This window comes from Silurus aristotelis (assembly GCF_946808225.1).
Source record: "Silurus aristotelis genome assembly, chromosome: 29".
NCBI lineage: Eukaryota > Metazoa > Chordata > Actinopteri > Siluriformes > Siluridae > Silurus > Silurus aristotelis.
Window position 1 is genome coordinate 2,738,889 of NC_139602.1, and position 17,647 is coordinate 2,756,535.

The 17,647-nt window shown below is 40.2% G+C and overlaps 2 protein-coding genes across 2 annotated transcripts in view; both read right to left on the minus strand.

The window, feature by feature from the left end:
• Positions 1 to 17,647, minus strand: part of LOC310722481 (uncharacterized protein) — a 211,760-nt gene that overhangs the window by 29,273 nt on the left and 164,840 nt on the right. The window contains exons 19-21 of the mRNA XM_083534929.1: positions 5,008 to 5,310; positions 3,742 to 4,050; positions 3,514 to 3,627 (exon numbers count right to left, since the gene is read on the minus strand). Of these exons, the coding sequence (XP_083391055.1) occupies positions 3,514 to 3,627; positions 3,742 to 4,050; positions 5,008 to 5,310 (726 nt within the window). The remainder of the gene's footprint in view (positions 1 to 3,513; positions 3,628 to 3,741; positions 4,051 to 5,007; positions 5,311 to 17,647) is intronic.
• LOC310722931 (uncharacterized protein) lies at positions 16,616 to 17,257 on the minus strand (the record flags this gene model as incomplete). The annotated part of the gene is made up of 2 exons (XM_083535755.1): positions 16,895 to 17,257; positions 16,616 to 16,831 (listed from the first exon to the last, which is right to left on the minus strand). Exons 1-2 carry the CDS (start codon positions 16,982 to 16,984, stop codon positions 16,616 to 16,618), a joined length of 306 nt encoding a protein of 101 aa, XP_083391881.1. The 5' UTR covers positions 16,985 to 17,257.

Sequence of the window (17,647 nt, forward strand, 5' to 3'; positions counted from 1 at the left end):
TCGTGTCTCATTATGTTTATGAAAATTGGTTGCGAAACCTTTGAAACACTATGCTTGGTGTGTGTGTGTGTGTGTGTGTGTGTGTGTGTGTGTGTATGTGTGTGTGTATGTGTGTGTGTGTGTGTGTGTGTTGTGCTTCTGCTCCCCCAAAATAAATGCCACTACACAGAAGTAACACACAGCAGAAACAAAACCATATGAATGCACAAAACTTGTTAATAAACACATAATATAATGTAAATCTAATAGTAGAGATTAGTTTTACATTTATTACTTCTTCTTCTTCTTTCGGCTGCTCCCATTAGGGGTCGCCACAGCGGATCATCCGTCTCCATACCACCCTGTCCTCTACATCTGCCTCTTTCACACCAACTACCTGCATGTCTTCCCTCACCACATCCATGAACCTCCTCCTTGGCCTTCCTCTTTTCCTCTTACTTGGTGGCTCCATCTTCAGCATTTTTCTACCAATATAATTCATGTCCCTTCTCTGCACATGTCCAAACCATCTCAATCTCGCCTCCCTCACCTTGTCACCAAAACATCCTACATGTGCTGTCCCTCTAATAAACTCATTTCCAATCTTGTCCATCCTCGTCACTCCCAACGAAAACCTTAACATCTTCAGCTCTGCTACCTCCAGCTCCACTTCCTGTCTTTTACTCAATGCCACTGTCTCTAATCCATACAACATCGCAGGTCTCACCACAGTCCTATAAACTTTCCCTTTTATTCTTGCAGATACCCTACTATCACAAATCACTCCTGTCACTCTTCTCCACCCACTCCACCCTGCCTGCACTCTTTTCTTTACTTCTATAACACACTCTCCATTACTTTGCACTGTTGACCCCAGGTACCTGAACTCCTCCACCTTCTCCACCTCTTCTCCCTGCAACCGCATCACTCCACTGCCCTCCCTCTCATTCACACACATGTACTCTGTCTTACTACCTACTGACTTTCATTCCCCTTCTCTCAAGCGCATATCTCCACCTCTCCAGGCTCTTCTCAACCTGCTCTCTACTCTCACCACAAATCACAATATCATCTGCAAACATCATAGTCCAGGGAGACTCCTGTCTGACCTCGTCCGTCAACCTGTCCATCACCACTGCAAACAGGAAAGGGCTCAGGGCCGATCCTTGATGCAGTCCAACCTTCACCCTGAACCAGTCTGTCGTACCTACTGCACACTTCACTGCCGTCACACTGTCCTCATACATGTCCTGCACCACCCTCACATACTTCTCTGACACACCTGACTTCCTCATACAATACCACAACTCCTCTCTCGGCACCCTGTCGTACGCTTTCTCTAAATCCACAAATACACAATGCAGCTCCTTCTGTCCTTCTCTATACTTCTCCATCAACATCTTCAAAGCAAATAAGGCATCTGTTGTGCTCTTCCTCGGCATGAAACCATACTGTTGCTCACAGATGGTCACCTCTTCTCTCAGCCTGGCTTCCACTACTCTTTCCCATAACTTCATGGTGTGACTGATCAACTTAATTCCCCTGTAGTTACTGCAGGTCTGCACATCTCCCTTATGCTTAAAGATTGGTACCAGCACACTCCTTCTCCATTCCTCAGGCATCCTCTCCCCTTCCAGAATCCTGTTAAACAATCTGGTTAAAAACTCCACTGCCATCTCTCCTAAACATCTCCACGCTTCTACCGGTATGTCATCTGGTCCAACCGACTTTCCATTCTTCATCCTCTTAATCGCTGCTCTCACTTCCTCCTTACTAATCCTATCTACATCCTGCTTCACCAACTCCACATCCTCCAACCTTCTCTCTCTCTGATTTTCCTCATTCATCAGCTGCTCAAAATACTCCCTCCATCTTCTCAACACACTCTCCTCATTAGTCAACACATTTCCCTCTCCATCCTTTATTGCTCTAACTTGCAGTACATCCTTCCCAGCTCGGTCCCTCTGCCTGGCCAATCGGTATAAATCCTTTTCTCCTTCCTTAGTGTCCAACCTGTTATACAGCTCCTCATGTGCCTTTTTCTTGGCTTTCGCCACATCCCTTTTTACCTGCTGCCGCATCTCCTTGTACTCCTGCCTACTTTTCTCATCACTCTGTCGATCCCACTTCTGTTTTGCCAACCTCTTTCCCCTAATGCTCTCCTGCACTTCCTCATTCCACCACCACGTCTCCTTGTCTTGCTTTCTATTTCCAGATGTCACACCAAGTACTTTTCTAGCTGCCTCCCTCATCACTCCTGCAGTAGTTGCCCAATCATCCGGCACCTCTTCACCACCACCAAGCCCCTGTCTGACCTCTTCACTAAACCTCACACTACACTCTTCCTCCTTCAGTTTCCACCATCTTATTCTTCTTTCAATCCTTACTTTCCTCCTCTTCTTCTTCGCCTCCAAAACCATCCTACAGACCACCATCCGATGCTGTCTAGCTACACTGTCCCCCGCCAACACCTTACAGTCTCCAATCTCCTTCAGGTTGCATCTCCTACACAGAACATAATCCACCTGTGTGCACCTTCCTCCACTCTTATACGTCACCCTATGATCCTCCTTCTTCTTAAAATACATGTTCACCACTGCCATTTCCATCCTTTTAGCAAAATCTACCACCATCTGCCCTTCCACATTCCTCTCCTTAAAACCATACCTACCCATCACCTCCTCATCACCTCTGTTCCCTTCACCTACATGCCCATTAAAGTCTGCCCCAATCACCAATCGTTCTTTCCTAGGTACACCATCTACCACTTCATCTAATTCACTCCAGAATCTTTCCTTCTCCTCCATGTCACAGCCAACTTGTGGAGCATAGGCACTGATGACATTTATCATCATCCCTTCAACCTCCACCTTCACGATCATCACCCTATCAGAAACTCTCTTCACCTCCACTACACTCTTACTGTACTCTTCCTTCAGAATCACCCCTACACCATTTCTCTTTCCATCCACACCATGATAAAACAGTTTAAACCCACCTCCAATGTTCCTGGCCTTACTCCCTTTGCACTTGGTCTCCTGAACACACAACATATCTACCTTTCTCCTCTCCATCATATCAGCTACCTCTCTCCCTTTACCAGTCATAGTACCAACATTTAAAGTACCAACCCGAACCTCTACTCTCCTACACTGCTCCTTTTCCTGCCGTCTCTGTAGACGTCTTCCTCCTCTCCTTCTCCTCCTTCGGCCAACAGTAGCCCAATTTCCACCGGTACCCTGTCGGCTAACAATACCTGTGGCGGTCGTTGTTAACCCGGGCCTCGACCGATCCGGTATGAAATTCTCATTTGTGATCCGCATATTTGATTTGGCACATGTTTTACGCTGGATGCCCTTCCTAACGCAACCCTCCCCATTTACCCGGGCTTGGGACCGGCACTAAGAGTGCACTGGCTTGTGCCCCCCTAATGGCTGGGTTAGTTTTACATTTATTACAAAAAATGTAAATGATGTCACCTAGAGGGAAACTGAGTGTTTGTGTTAAGTGTTTGTTCTTTTTCTGTATTTTTACCTTGTGTTGTTGAGGATGATGAAGGTGGTGAGGTTGTTGTTTTACTCTCAGGCTGTACTGATGAAGGTGTTTTTTCAGTTTTTCTCGATTGTGTTGAAGTTTCTCTTCTTCCTACTGAACAGAATCACAAAAATTAATGAAACTAATAACTGTTTGTATCACTGTTAGTAATATGACACATGACACTGGAGTAAAACATGCTCACAGTCATTAATGACAAAAATGTACCTTTAACAGACAGACTCAGATCTCTGTGATCAGCCTGTGCAGAACATCTGTAGTCTCCCTGATCCTCTTCAGTCAGGTCTGATATGAGTAGAGAGAGGTTTCCTGGAGAGTTTTTACTGACCAGTTTCACTCTGTTACTGTGATGTCCAGTCTGTTTAGGGTAAATTTCCTGAAAGTTGTTTTTATTAAACGTCCATGTTACCATCTTCGGGTCGTTCTGTAGGTCAGTGCAGACGCAGGGCAGCACTACAGACTCTCCTATGAACCCAGTCACCTCCTCTACCCCTGTCTTCTTCACCAGCTCACAGCCTGTAAACAGAACATTTACAGGTAATAATAGAAATACTGCAATTATTAATATTCCCTGTTTGTAAATCACAACATTTTCTGCTGCAAACCAGAAGAGATTTTTAAATAATGTGACAATCAGCTGTTTAAATTCTCTACATGAATCCAATATCAGGACTCTGATACCCAACACTGAACTTATACTGGGTTCTTTATATTTAAATAACTGCTGAATCTACAATTATCTTTAACATCAGTTTGTACAGTAATAATAATAATAATAATAATAATAATAATAATAATAATAATAATAATAATAATCCAATATAAGATGTACAGACTGTGTTTCTCAGTGTGAATGTTAAGTTATAACACCTCGTCTAGTGACAGATTTCTGTAGACATTAAAAGGTGTTATGACGTTTTTCAGGTCGACTTTCTTTAGATCATTATGTAAAGTGTGTTATGTAGATTTTCTCTGACTGTAAATTACAGTGAGTTTGGGGTTTAATGTTTTGTCACATAACATATAATTCTGATGTATCAGATATTTACATAAACTTTAACTTTTATAGATTTACATTCAAATTCACAAAACAATGTGACAGTGACATCGACTGAAGCCTTTATTAATGTTTATGTAGGTTTATGTCTGTTATAATGAAGGGATTATACAGGTGTCATGGAGCTCTATAAACACTACAGTGTTACCAAAATAAATCATAGATTAGACTGAGAAATCTGTCACATCCAATCTGATAGCAGTCCACAGTTTCAGGTCAGTCTGATTTTCATAATTAGTATTTATTGTTATTTATAACTTGATATTGATGTGTCACAATATGAATTTAAATTCCCCTTTAGTTATGATAAATGGAGTAAATATTTTATTACATTTGTAACTATAATTCATTTGAAGGATCATCAAGTCTGCTTTCACAATAAATATCAACTTTTATTGTGTATTTAAATGTTTTACCTTTAACATAAAGCTTAAAGTCTCTGTGTTCCTGTAATCCTGTGCTGCACCTGTAGTCTCCCTGATCTTCTTCTCTCAGGTCAGATATGAGTAGTGACAGATTAGCAGGAGAAGTGTTATTAAACAGCTGATATCTGCCACTGTAGTGTTCATCATTTAACACAGTCCAGTGTCCTGTTCTGAAGGTCTCCCAGGTGAATTTCTGAGGTTTGGAGTGCAGGTCAGAGCAGGAGCAGGGTAACAGCACTGAACCACCTTTGTGTTGTGTGATTTCTTTGTGATATTTAACAGAAAGAGCACAGCCTACAGAAACAAACACACAAAACATCACAATCTACTAAATAAAATACGCAATACAATATTATAAAATGTTTTTTGAAACACAACATGCAAAAAATTGGAAGAAGAAATAAAACAATTTCTGTACATTTAAATCTCAGATCTCGTTTCTCAGCCCAGTTCCTACAGTAACTACTGTGTGTGTTACACTTTCCTGTGCTCATGTGTGTATTATTTCTTTTAAATTCCAGAGTGAAATGTACACATAGGCAGCTCTGGTTAGACACCATGTTACAACTCCATGTGAAAATAAAGAGCACTTGGAGAAAGTAAAACTACACAATGTGCAGATTTCTTTCACCTGTTTCCAGTTAGTTTTCTACAGTTACTTAAACACATTTCTCATCACTATGATCACTTTTTCAAAACTCTTCACAGTTTTCTTTCCCAGTGTGCAGCTCAGTACAGCAGTTAATCTCACATCCATAATGTACTATAACTATCAACCCTTCACCTCCAAACCAACTCATTCTACCAGAACACTAGTAAAGACTCTCTCAACAACATGTACTGTACCTGGAGGAAAGCAGATAGGAGAATATGTTGTAGCTGAAATAAATAAAGTTCCAGGTGTGTGTAGTTTAATGGGTTCGTTTTAATTTCTATTTCTTTTACTTTACATCACAGAAGTGCTTTTAAACACACTGCATATTTTTACTCACTTCCACAAACTTAACATTTGTAATGTATTTTTTCCCAATACATTAGAAACATTCACATTACATAAACTGTTATTATAAAACCCACATTTAGCAGACACACACACACACACACACACACACACACACACACACACACACACACACACACACACACACACACACACACACACACAATTTAGCCAAGTCAGTCCACTTACTAACATGTTTGCTCAATTATTTGTGCCACGTTGACTTTAATTAATTTTTTTTTATTATATTTTTTTCTTTTTCAATTAAAACATGCAAGAATTCAAAGGTTATAAACTGTAACTTATGCATGACGTAGGAAGTGAAGATGGTGGTCAGTGACTGAGAGGCAGCAGAAAAAGGTGTGAAATTCACACGCATCTATTGACAGCTGAGATTAGAATAAAGAAGTGACAGACTAGATATATAGATATAATTCAGTCAATGTGTAAAAAACATACACTGTAAATAATCTCACTGTAGAATCCTCCTTATTCATTATCCCACCTCTCTTCATCAGTACATTTTACACTGAAGTTAATCAGGAAGAAAAAATCCACATGATCAAAGCTGAACAGGTCTCAAAAAGGACTTTATAACACAAGGCATGATGAGTAGATTTACCTTGTGTATAAAAATAACTGCTGTTCTCTGGACAATTTAACTAGAAGTGCACAGCTATTAATATTATAACACTGTAGTATGTAAAGTTGTTGTTAATGAAACTCTAAATGAGAAACATTTGACAGTGTTTGGGTGGTTGTTTAGGAACAGGGCTGAACTACGGCCTACTGTAAACCCAATCTGTACAGAAAATACATTAAATTAACACAAAGCAGCTGAACTATGAACTGTATAATATTCTCTCTCCTTTCTGTAATAGAAAATAGAAAATATCTTCACTCACCTGCAGCCACATGAAACACAACAGACAAAAGATACAAGCACTTCATCATTACTGATTCTTCTGCACACACACACACACACACACACACACCAGTCTATTACAGTGAAACCGTCACACTGAATGAGTTTCTTTCTTATACTGTTTGGTTTTCAGGAAACCTCAACAACCACTACATTGTTTCTCACTTCTGAAAATCTCTTGCATCACTAATTCCATTACTCTGTTTACATTTTTTTATAGAGTTGATATTTATTTATATGTGTTCACATTATCTGTTATTTGTTTTATTTTCTCAATGTAATAATTGATCATAGATCATGTGACTACCTTAAGATAAATATTCCATTTGTGAGCTGAAGTGCATTTAGAGACAAGAAATAAGTGGTGAGTATGATTCATTATCAAATGGAGAAGAATTAAATTAAACTGCATTTAATGTTTTCAGTTAGTAGAGTTTCAAGCACTTAAATAGTAACATTTAAAAACAAACACAAAACAATAAAATATAACTTAAAAAATACTTATTTAGACATATTTAATATTGAGTGACCAAATAGTGACATCTGGTACAACAATGCTGCTACTACATCTGACCTACAGCTGCTCATATGTGAGAGCTTTATTTTTATAGTTTTCAGCAGACACTCTCATCCCAAGCGCCTTACAGTTATCTTATTCATAACATTTGAGTTGATGAATGCTCAAGAGCCATGTTTAAGGGCCAAGGATCAGTGACTTGGTGGTGTTGGGATATTAAATGGTGGTCATTTGTTAATGAGTGTTGCAATGTTCCCAGTTGACCACTAGGTGCAAAAATAACTTCAGAGAGCTAAATGGGAGGCTGCACAACCTAAAAAGGGGGGACCACGTCTGCTAAATAAAAAGAGTAAAATTCATAAATACTCCACACTGGTAGATTCAACACATTTTAAAATGTGTTTTAAAAAGAGGACATTGAGAATATTAACATTTGTTGAAAGATGGATGTATATTAAGTGGTTCTGGCTCACCTGCCCCTGTAGATGACTCTACACTGCCCCCCTGTGGCTAACCTACAGAACAGTGCTGGAACTGAATGTATTACAAGTACTTTAAACAGTAATGCATTTGTTGATTCACTCTTTAAAAACAGATGTGACATGTTTCATTTGTGTATTTGATTATTCATTCATTTTCTCCCGCTTATCCGTAATTCGGGTCGCAGGGGCAGCAGTCTAAGCAGGCCCCTGCCTTCGACTGCTGCCCAATCCTCACAGCACCGTCCCTTACGGTCCCTCCTGCAGGTGGTGAGCCCACGGGAAGGCGGCCCAACGTCACGGACCTTGATATTTCCCTCGTAAGGGACCCCCGGAGCATAGAGGGTTAAGAGCCTTGCTCAAGGGCCCAAGAGTGGCAGCTTGGCGATACTGGGGCTTGAACCCCAGACCTTCCGATCGGCAACCCAGCGCCTTAACCGCTGGAGCCACCACTCCCCCATTTGATTATATATTTTATAATTCTATTTCAGTTCCTGGAATGCATATAATATGAGAGGCTATGTGGCATTAATTTTTTGTGATATCAATAAGATTAAAACTTCAAGTAAAATAATATTTTATTTGCTGGCTCCTAAATACATAAGTTTAAGACAAGTTTAGTCATTTTTTTCAGTAGGAAGAAAAGAAACTTCAACACAATTAAGAAAACCAGACACAACACCTCCATCAGAACAGCCTCAGAGTAAATCAACAACCTCACCACCTTCATCCTCAACAACACAAGGTTAAAAACACTCTTTCTCCCTATAACTTATGTTAGATTTTATTTTTAATTACAAGTGAAAAAGCACATCTATTACAAGATTTACTCACATTAAGCATGGTCCCAAGCCCGGATAAATGGGGAGGGTTGCGTTAGGAAGGGCATCCAGCGTAAAAACATGTGCCAAATCAAACATGTGGATGACCCCTAACGGGAAAAGCCGAAAGAAAGAAAGAAAGCATGCGTTTAATTATTCAGATTTGTTGTATTCTGAAACAAACTGGTAAATGTTTCCTTTGACTTATAATCAGTATAGCAAAATAGGTTTAAACATAGACAAGAGTAGATTTCAGTGTTTCTGGTTGATTCCTGTTATATACTATATATTGTAGTTCCTTCTTGTGAGAGAAAGCTACTGCCCTGGCCACAGTCATGCAGTTACACTTATGTGTTTCACAATGTCTTTAAAGTAATATGAAAATATTGTCTAGAAGTTTTAAAATACCTTATGTAATTAGGAGCCAGCAAATAAAATATTATTTTACTTAAAGTTTTGATCTTATTGATATCACAGAAAATTAACGCCACATGGCCTCTCATATTAAATGCATTCCAGGAACTGAAATAGAATTATAAAATATATAATCAATACATAAATGAAACATGACACATGTCTTTTTTAAGAGTGAATCAACAAATGCATTACTGTTTAAAGTACTTGTAATACATTCTGTTCCAGCACTGTTCTGTAGGTTAGTGGGAGATGTAAGGTTTATTTCCACAGGGGGGCAGTGTAAAGTCATCTACAGGGGCAGGTGAGCCAGAACCACTCAATATGCATCCATCTTTTAACAAATGTTAATATTCTCAATGTCCTCTTTTTAAAACACATTTTAAATGTGTTGAATCTACCAGTGTGGAGTAATTATGATTTTCACTCTTTTGATTTAGCAGATGTGGTCCATTTATAGGTTGTGCAGCCTCCCATTTAGCTCTCTGAAGTTATTTTTGCACCTAGTGGTCAACTGGGAACCTGCAACACTCATTAACAAATGACCACCATTTAATATCCCAACACCACCAAGTCACTGATCCTTAGCCCTTAAACATGGCTCTTGAGCATTCATCAACTGCTCAAATGTTATGAATAAGATAACTGTAAGGCGCTTGGGATGAGAGTGTCTGCTGAAAACTATAAAAATAAAGATCTCACATATGAGCAGCTGTAGGTCAGATGTAGTAACAGCGTTGTCGCACCAGATATCACTATTTGGTCACTCAATATTAAATATGTCTAAATAGGTATTTGTTCTTATTATTTTATTTTTTGTGTTTGTTTTGAATGTTACTATTTAAGTGCTTATACCTGAATACATTAAATGCAGTTTAATTTATTTATTCTTCATTTGATAATGAATCATAATTGAATGAATCAAAAAGATTTGGCGCAGAAATAAAACAAAAGTTTACTGATAAAAAATATTTTTCGGTGGAGTTTATTTATTTATTTATTTAATATCTTAGTAAAGAAGGGACGTCGTGAATGAGTGTATGTTTTATATATATATATATATATATATATATATATATATATATATATATATATATAAATATATATAAAAAATTCTCTCTCTCTCTCTCTCTCTCTCTCTCTCTCTCTCTCTCTCTCTCTCTATATATATATATATATATATATATATATATATATATATATATATATATATATATATATATATACAGTGAGGAAAATAAGTATTTGAACACCCTGCTATTTTGCAAGTTCTCCCACTTAGAAATCATGGAGGGGTCTGAAATTGTCATCGTAGGTGCATGTCCACTGTGAGAGACATAATCTGAAAAAAAAAATCCAGAAATAACAATATATGATTTTTAAACTATTTATTTGTATGATACAGCTGAAAATAAGTATTTGAACACCTGTCTATCAGCTAGAATTCTGCCCCTTAAAGACCTGTTAGTCTGCCTTTAAAATGTCCACCTCCACTACATTTATTATCCTAAATTAGATGCACCTGTTTGAGGTCGTTAGCTGCATGAAGACACCTGTCCACCCCATACAATCAGTAAGAATCCAACTACTAACATGGCCAAGACCAAAGAGCTGTCCAAAGACACTAGAGACAAAATTGTACACCTCCACAAGGCTGGAAAGGGCTACGGGGAAATTGCCAAGCAGCTTGATGAAGAAAGGTCCACTGTTGGAGCAATCATTAGAAAATGGAAGAAGCTAAACATGACTGTCAATCTCCCTCGGACTGGGGCTCAATGCAAGATCTCACCTTGTGGGGTCTCAATGATCCTAAGGAAGGTGAGAAATCAGCCCAGAACTACAGGGGAGGAGCTGGTCAATGACCTGAAAAGAGCTGGGACCACCGTTTCCAAGGTTACTGTTGGTAATACACTAAGACGTCATGTTTGAAATCATGCATGGCACTGAGGGTTCCCCTGCTTAAACCAGCACATGTCCAGGCACGTCTTAAGTTTGCCAATGACCATTTGAATGATCCAGAGGAGTCATGGGAGAAAGTCATGTGGTCAGATGAGACCAAAATAGAACTTTTGGGTCATAATTCCACTAAACGTGTTTGGAGGAAGAACAATGATGAGTACCATCCCAAGAACACCATCCCTACTGTGAAGCATGGGGGTGGTAGCATCATGCTTTGGGGGTGTTTTTCTGCACATGGGACAGGGCGACTGCACTGTATTAAGGAGAGGATGACCGGGGCCATGTATTGCGAGATTTTGGGGAACAACCTCCTTCCCTCAGTTAGAGCATTGAAGATGGGTCGAGGCTGGGTCTTCCAACATGACAATGACCTGAAGCACACAGCCAGGATAACCAAGGAGTGGCTCTGTAAGAAGCATATCAAGGTTCTGGCGTGGCCTAGCCAGTCTCCAGACCTAAACCCAATAGAGAATCTTTGGAGAGAGCTCAAACTCCGTGTTTCTCAGCAACAGGCCAGAAACCTGACTGATCTAGAGAAGATCTGTTAGTTCAGAATGCAGCAGCAAGAGTCCTCACTAGATCTAGGAAATATGACCACATCACCCCTGTATTAATCAGTCTACACTGGCTCCCAATCAAATCTCGCATTAATTATAAAATACTACTACTGACATATAAAGCACTTAACGGTCTTGCACCGCCGTATCTGAGTGAACTTCTGTACCAGTATGATCCCCCACGCCTACTTAGATCAAAAGGTGCTGGCTATCTGTTGGTTCCTCCAATAATGAAGATTACAGCAGGGGGCAGATCTTTCTCTTATAAAGCCCCGCAGTTATGGAACAGCCTTCCTATCAGTGTTCAGGACTCAGACACAGTCTCAGTGTTTAAGTCGAGGTTGAAAACATATTTATTCAGTCAAGCCTTTAATCAGTAGATTTTTTCTTAGGTAAAGGCTCAGATCTGGAGGGAACATTGATATAGAGTGTTTGGTGAACTGGGATATTTGTACGCTGTCGTCCCCTCACATTCACGCGTTCACTCAGGTTTGTTGATGGTGGTGTGGTGGGTCGTCTCTTATCCCAGAGATCCCTCATGTCTGTGTTGCCTTCTGGTTCTCCCTTTTAGTTATGCTGCCATAGCGAGTCTTGCCGGAGTCCAAACTGCACAGTGACTTTAACTCTCATGCAACAATAGGTACACTTAATAATCCATATCCTTCTCTTCCTGTCACCCTCTTCTCTCTCTCTCTCTCTTTCTCTCTCTCTCTCTCTCTCTCTCTCTCGGTCGAGTTAAACATGCTCCTGAGGCTCCAGTGACCACTGTTCCTGCCCTTCTCCCCTCCGTGGATCTTCCCACTTCATCCAGGCCTGCCTCTGGATAGAGTTCTCTTTGACTGGAGGCCACTCTGTGCAGCTGGGGAAGGTTTGTCATCAACGCCTTGGGTGGTTCCATGAAATTCCGGAGTAAGAACGGGAGCTTTGAGAATGGATTGGACTGTAGTTGATGTCAACAGTCTCCTACACTGACTCAGGAATACATTTCGCTTCTGATTATCATCACTGCACCCCGCAACATTGTATACCTGCCACAAATGGACATTCGGTGTAACCCAGATGAGGATGGGTTCCCTCTTGAGTCTGGTTCCTCTCAAGGTTTCTTCCTTATGCCATCTCGGGGAGTTTTTCCTTGCCACAGTCGCCAGTCACCACCGGCTTGCTCATCAGGGACAAACTTACTCATAAAGAACATATTCATTTTTAATCACCGCATTATCTGTGTAAAGCTGCTTTGAGACAATGTTCATTGTTAAAAGCGCTATACAAATAAAAATTAATTAAATTGAATTGAAATTGAATTGAAGATCTGTGTGGAGGAGTGGGCCAAAATCCCTCCTGCAGTGTGTGCAAACCTGGTGAAAAACTACAGGAAACGTTTGACCTCTGCAATTGCAAACAAAGGCTACTGTACCAAATATTAACATTGACTTTCTCAGGTGTTCAAATACTTATTTGCAGCTGTATCATACAAATAAATAGTTAAAAAATCATATATTCTGATTTCTGATTTCTTTTTAGATTATGTCTCTCACAGTGGACATGCACCTACGATGACAATTTCAGACCCCTCCATGATTTATAAATGGGAGAACTTGCAAAATAGCTGGGTGTTCAAATACTTATTTTCCTCACTGTATATATAAATATAAATATATATATATATATATATATATATATATATATATATATATATATATATATATATATAATACAAAACTAATTAAAAATGTTGTTACAGAATGAATGTATCCAGGCTGAAGATCCACATATAGAACACAAGCAGAGAAAAGATGATGATGATCATGGTCTGTTCTCAGTCATGTTTCCATCACTGACTCCCTCTGTCTCATCCACGTCAACCCCAAACTTCTTACTGCCTTCTGCCTGCTGATTCTTATCTTTGTAAAGAGTGAGAGTCAGGACTTTATACACCAGTGGACTGAAAAAGATGCGCAGTAACAGGAAATCGGTTGTTCGGCTAAAATCGTCGCGATGTGAAAAGAAAAATGTGATTTTTCACCAAATCAATGAATTTAAACTTAGTGTTGGAATCCTAGTGTCAACAATAGTGGTTGTTGAGGTTTCCTGAAAACCAAACAGTATAAGAGAGAAACTCGGTGTGACAATTTCACTGTAATAGACTGGTGTGTGTGTGCAGAAGGAGCAGTAATGATGAGGTGCTTGTATCTTTTGTCTGTTGTGTTTCATGTAGCTGCAGGTGAGTGAAGATATTTTCTAATTTCTATTACAGAAAGCAGATAGAATATTATACAGTTCATAGTTCAGCTGGTTTGTGTTTATTTAATGTATTTTCTGTACAGATTGTGTTTACAGTAGGCTGTAGTTCAGCCCTGTTCCTGAACAACCACCCAAACACTGTCAAATGTTTCTCATTTAGAGTTTCATTAACAACAAATTTAGTTACCACAGTGTTATAATATTAATAGCTGTGTACTTACAGTTAAATTGTCCAAAGAACAGCAATTATTTTTATACAAAAGGTAAATCTACTCATCATGCCTTGTGTTATAAAGTCCTTTTTGAGACCTGTTTAGCTTTGATCATATGGATTTCTTCTTCCTGATTAAGTTCAGTGTAAAATGTACTGATGAAGAGAGGTGGGTTAATGAATAAGGAGGATTTTACAGTGAGATTATTTACAGTGTCTGTTTTTACACATTTACTGAATTATATCTCGCACAATTTCTGTTTAATTGAAATTATCTTCAATAATTCACATAAAGTCTAATAGAAACGTTGTTTTCCTGTAACTTGTGCATCACTTATTTTTTCTGGTCTTAGCTGGAAATAGTTTTTTCTGCTGCCTCTCAGTCACTGACCATCATCTTCACTTCCTACGTCATGCAATAGTTACAGTTTATTACCACTGGCTTCTTGCATGTTTTAATACTGAATTCACATTTATAGATTATTTTTGTTTTTAAGTTTTAAAGGAAAAATTTAATTTAAAAGCAAATTTATTAAAACCAATTGTACATTTAATTGAGCAAACAGTTAGTGGACTGGCTTAGATAAATTGTGTGTGTATGTTTTGTTCCTGGAATTAACCAGTTCATGGTGTATTTCTGGTGTAATTAAGGTGTATGTTGTGAAGTGAAACATGATCTTACCTTTACTGTTTTGTTCTGGTGGAATGAGTTGGTTTTATGGCAGGTATGAAGTATTTCATTGGTTATAGTACTTACTCAAAAAATGCACTCGTGCTGCCACAATTGTTTTTTTTTTAATAATGTCACTGACCACAATCTTTAATTATTGTGTTTATGTGTGTGTCTCCAATATATGGGTCTTATAATAACAGTTCATGTAATGCTTCTTATGCATAGGGAAAAAAAATACATCCCCCTCAGATGTTTGTTATTTTTTGTAGATTATTTTTATAGTTTTTTTATTCTAAATTCATGATGGGTTTAATGTATAAAACCTGATTTAAAGCGATGTTGGTGCAAATCCATAAAACGAAAAAAATCTGGTTCATCTGCTGTTATTAGTGTAAGAGTGTCAGGCGTAAGAACGTACTGGAAACCAAGTGAATTCAACGAAGGCCTTTTAATTAAAAGCAAAAGGGCAAGGCAGAAAGCACGAAAAAAAGAGCACCCAACTAGGGTAAACTGAACTAATGGTATAACTGCGGCAGATTGAGAACAGATAACACACAGAATCTTGTAAGCCAAGCAAAACCAAACAGAGTAGTTTGGGCAGTCTTGAATGTTCGTAAGGCTAAGCTGTAGAACGGACGATGAGCATGTGGATAAACGGGGTCTTTATAGTGTGGTGACTGATTTGGACCAGGTGTGGATGATTAGTAAGTTGGTGAGCTGCTTGTAGTGATTGGAGGGTTTGAATTTAATTTTAAATTTAAAGATTGCTTTGAATTTAGGAAATAACGTACCATGTATTTTGACACTGTAAATAGTGTTTTTCTGGAGCAGGTGCGTTTAGGGGGTGTGCAGAGGAAAAAAGAGCTCGTCGGTGTCCGTGAATGTTATTAGAGAAATAATCTCACTTTATTATCCACGCACAATTCTTACATAAATGTTCAAGAAGGCATGTTGTTCTAGCGATCTAACAGTAGGGGGCACTAGCAAAGAAAAATGTGGAAGCGAGGACTAGAGACAGAATGAGTTGGTTTGGAGGTGATGGGTTGATAGTTATAGTACATTATGGATGTGAGATTAACTGCTGTCCTGAGCTGCATACTGGGAAAGAAAACTGTGAAGAATTTTGAAAAAGTGATCATAGTGATGAGAAATGTGTTTAAGTAACTGTAGAAAACTAACTGGAAACAGGTGAAAGAAATCTGCACATTGTGTAGTTTTACTTTCTGCAAGTGCTCTTTATTTTCACATGGAGTTGTAACATGGTGTCTAAACAGAGCTGCCAGGTGTACATTTCACTCTGGGATTTAAAAGAAAAATGCACACATGAGCACAGGAAAGTGTAACACACACAGTAGTTACTGTAGGAACTGGGCTGAGAAACGAGATATGAGATTTAAATGTACAAAAATTTTTTTCGTTCTTCTTCAAATTTTTTGTATGTTGTTTTTAAAAACATTTTATAATATTGTATTGCATATTGTATTTAGTAGATTGTGATATTTTGTGTGTTTTTTCTGTAGGCTGTGCTCTTTCTGGTGAAAATAGCACAGTATTCACACAACACAAAGGTGGTTCAGTGCTGTTACCCTGCTCCTGCTCTGACCTGCACTCCAAACCTCAGAAACTCACCTGGGAGACCTTCAGAACAGGACACTGGACTGTGTTAAATGATGAACACTTCCGTGGCAGATATCAGCTGTTTAATAACATTTCTCCTGCTAATCTGTCACTACTCATATCTGACCTGAGAGAAGAAGATCATGGAGTCTACAGGTGCAGCACTGAGAAGGAACACAGAGACTTTATGTTAGGCGTGGTGCGGAGGCGGCAGCGGAGACCGGCAGCTGAGTGACCTCCTCTGTGGTGGTCTGGAGCTGAGAGGTGGTCACCCTGGAGACCTGGAGAGACATGATGTCCCTGGCGGCGACCTGAGGCTGAGCGATGACCACCCCGGCGACCTGGAACGGATCGCCGCTGCCCAGGAAGGTCTGGAATGGAACCTCATCACCCACGGGGACCTGGAGTGGAGAGACAACCCTGGTGACTACCTGAAGCAGGGCCAAGCTCTCAACGGGGCTTACCGGCTGGAAGACCCTCTGGATGGAGACCGGAGATGGAGCGACGCCCCTGACTGAGCACAGAGGCTGAGTGATGACCTCGGCAGGGTTCATCGGTGTGACTTTACCCTCCAGGGAGCTCAGGAGCGACCTGTCTTCGTCCAGGGAGCTTGGAGGCAGGATGTCACCGTGAGGGGTCCTGAGGCGAGGCGTCACCGAGGGAGGAGCTCATAGGCGAGACGTCGCCGTGGGAGGAGCTCTGTGACGTGACTTGGTCTTCTGAGTGCTCGTGGGGCGAGCGGTCACCTTTTGAAAAACTGTGGGGCGAGCCGTCCCCTGCGGATGAAGCCAGGGGCAGCAGTTCGACTTCCCTTTCTCAGTCCCGGAGCTGAGTTGAGAGCTCTGGGGAATCCTTTGGTGAAGCAGAGCTCTGAAAGGTGGCATCGCCCTTAGGGAGACTGTGGGGCGAATCGTCGCCTTTGGTGGATCCCAGGGGCAACAGGACGACTTCCCTTTCGCAGTTTTGGAGGTGAGTCTCGTCAGGGGCCGGGAGCGAAGAGGAGCTCTCGTCAGGGACCGGGAGTGGAGAGGAGCTCGCCTGGAGGTCCTGGGAAGAAGCCGGGCTCTCGGGGACTCTCTGAAACGGAACCAAGCTCTCCTCGGAAATCAGGAGTAAAGCCAAGCTTTCCTCAGGAACCGGGAGCGAAGAGGAGCTCTCCTGGAAGCCTAGGAGCGGAGAGGAAGCCGCCTGGAAGCCTAGGAGCGGAGAGGAAGCCG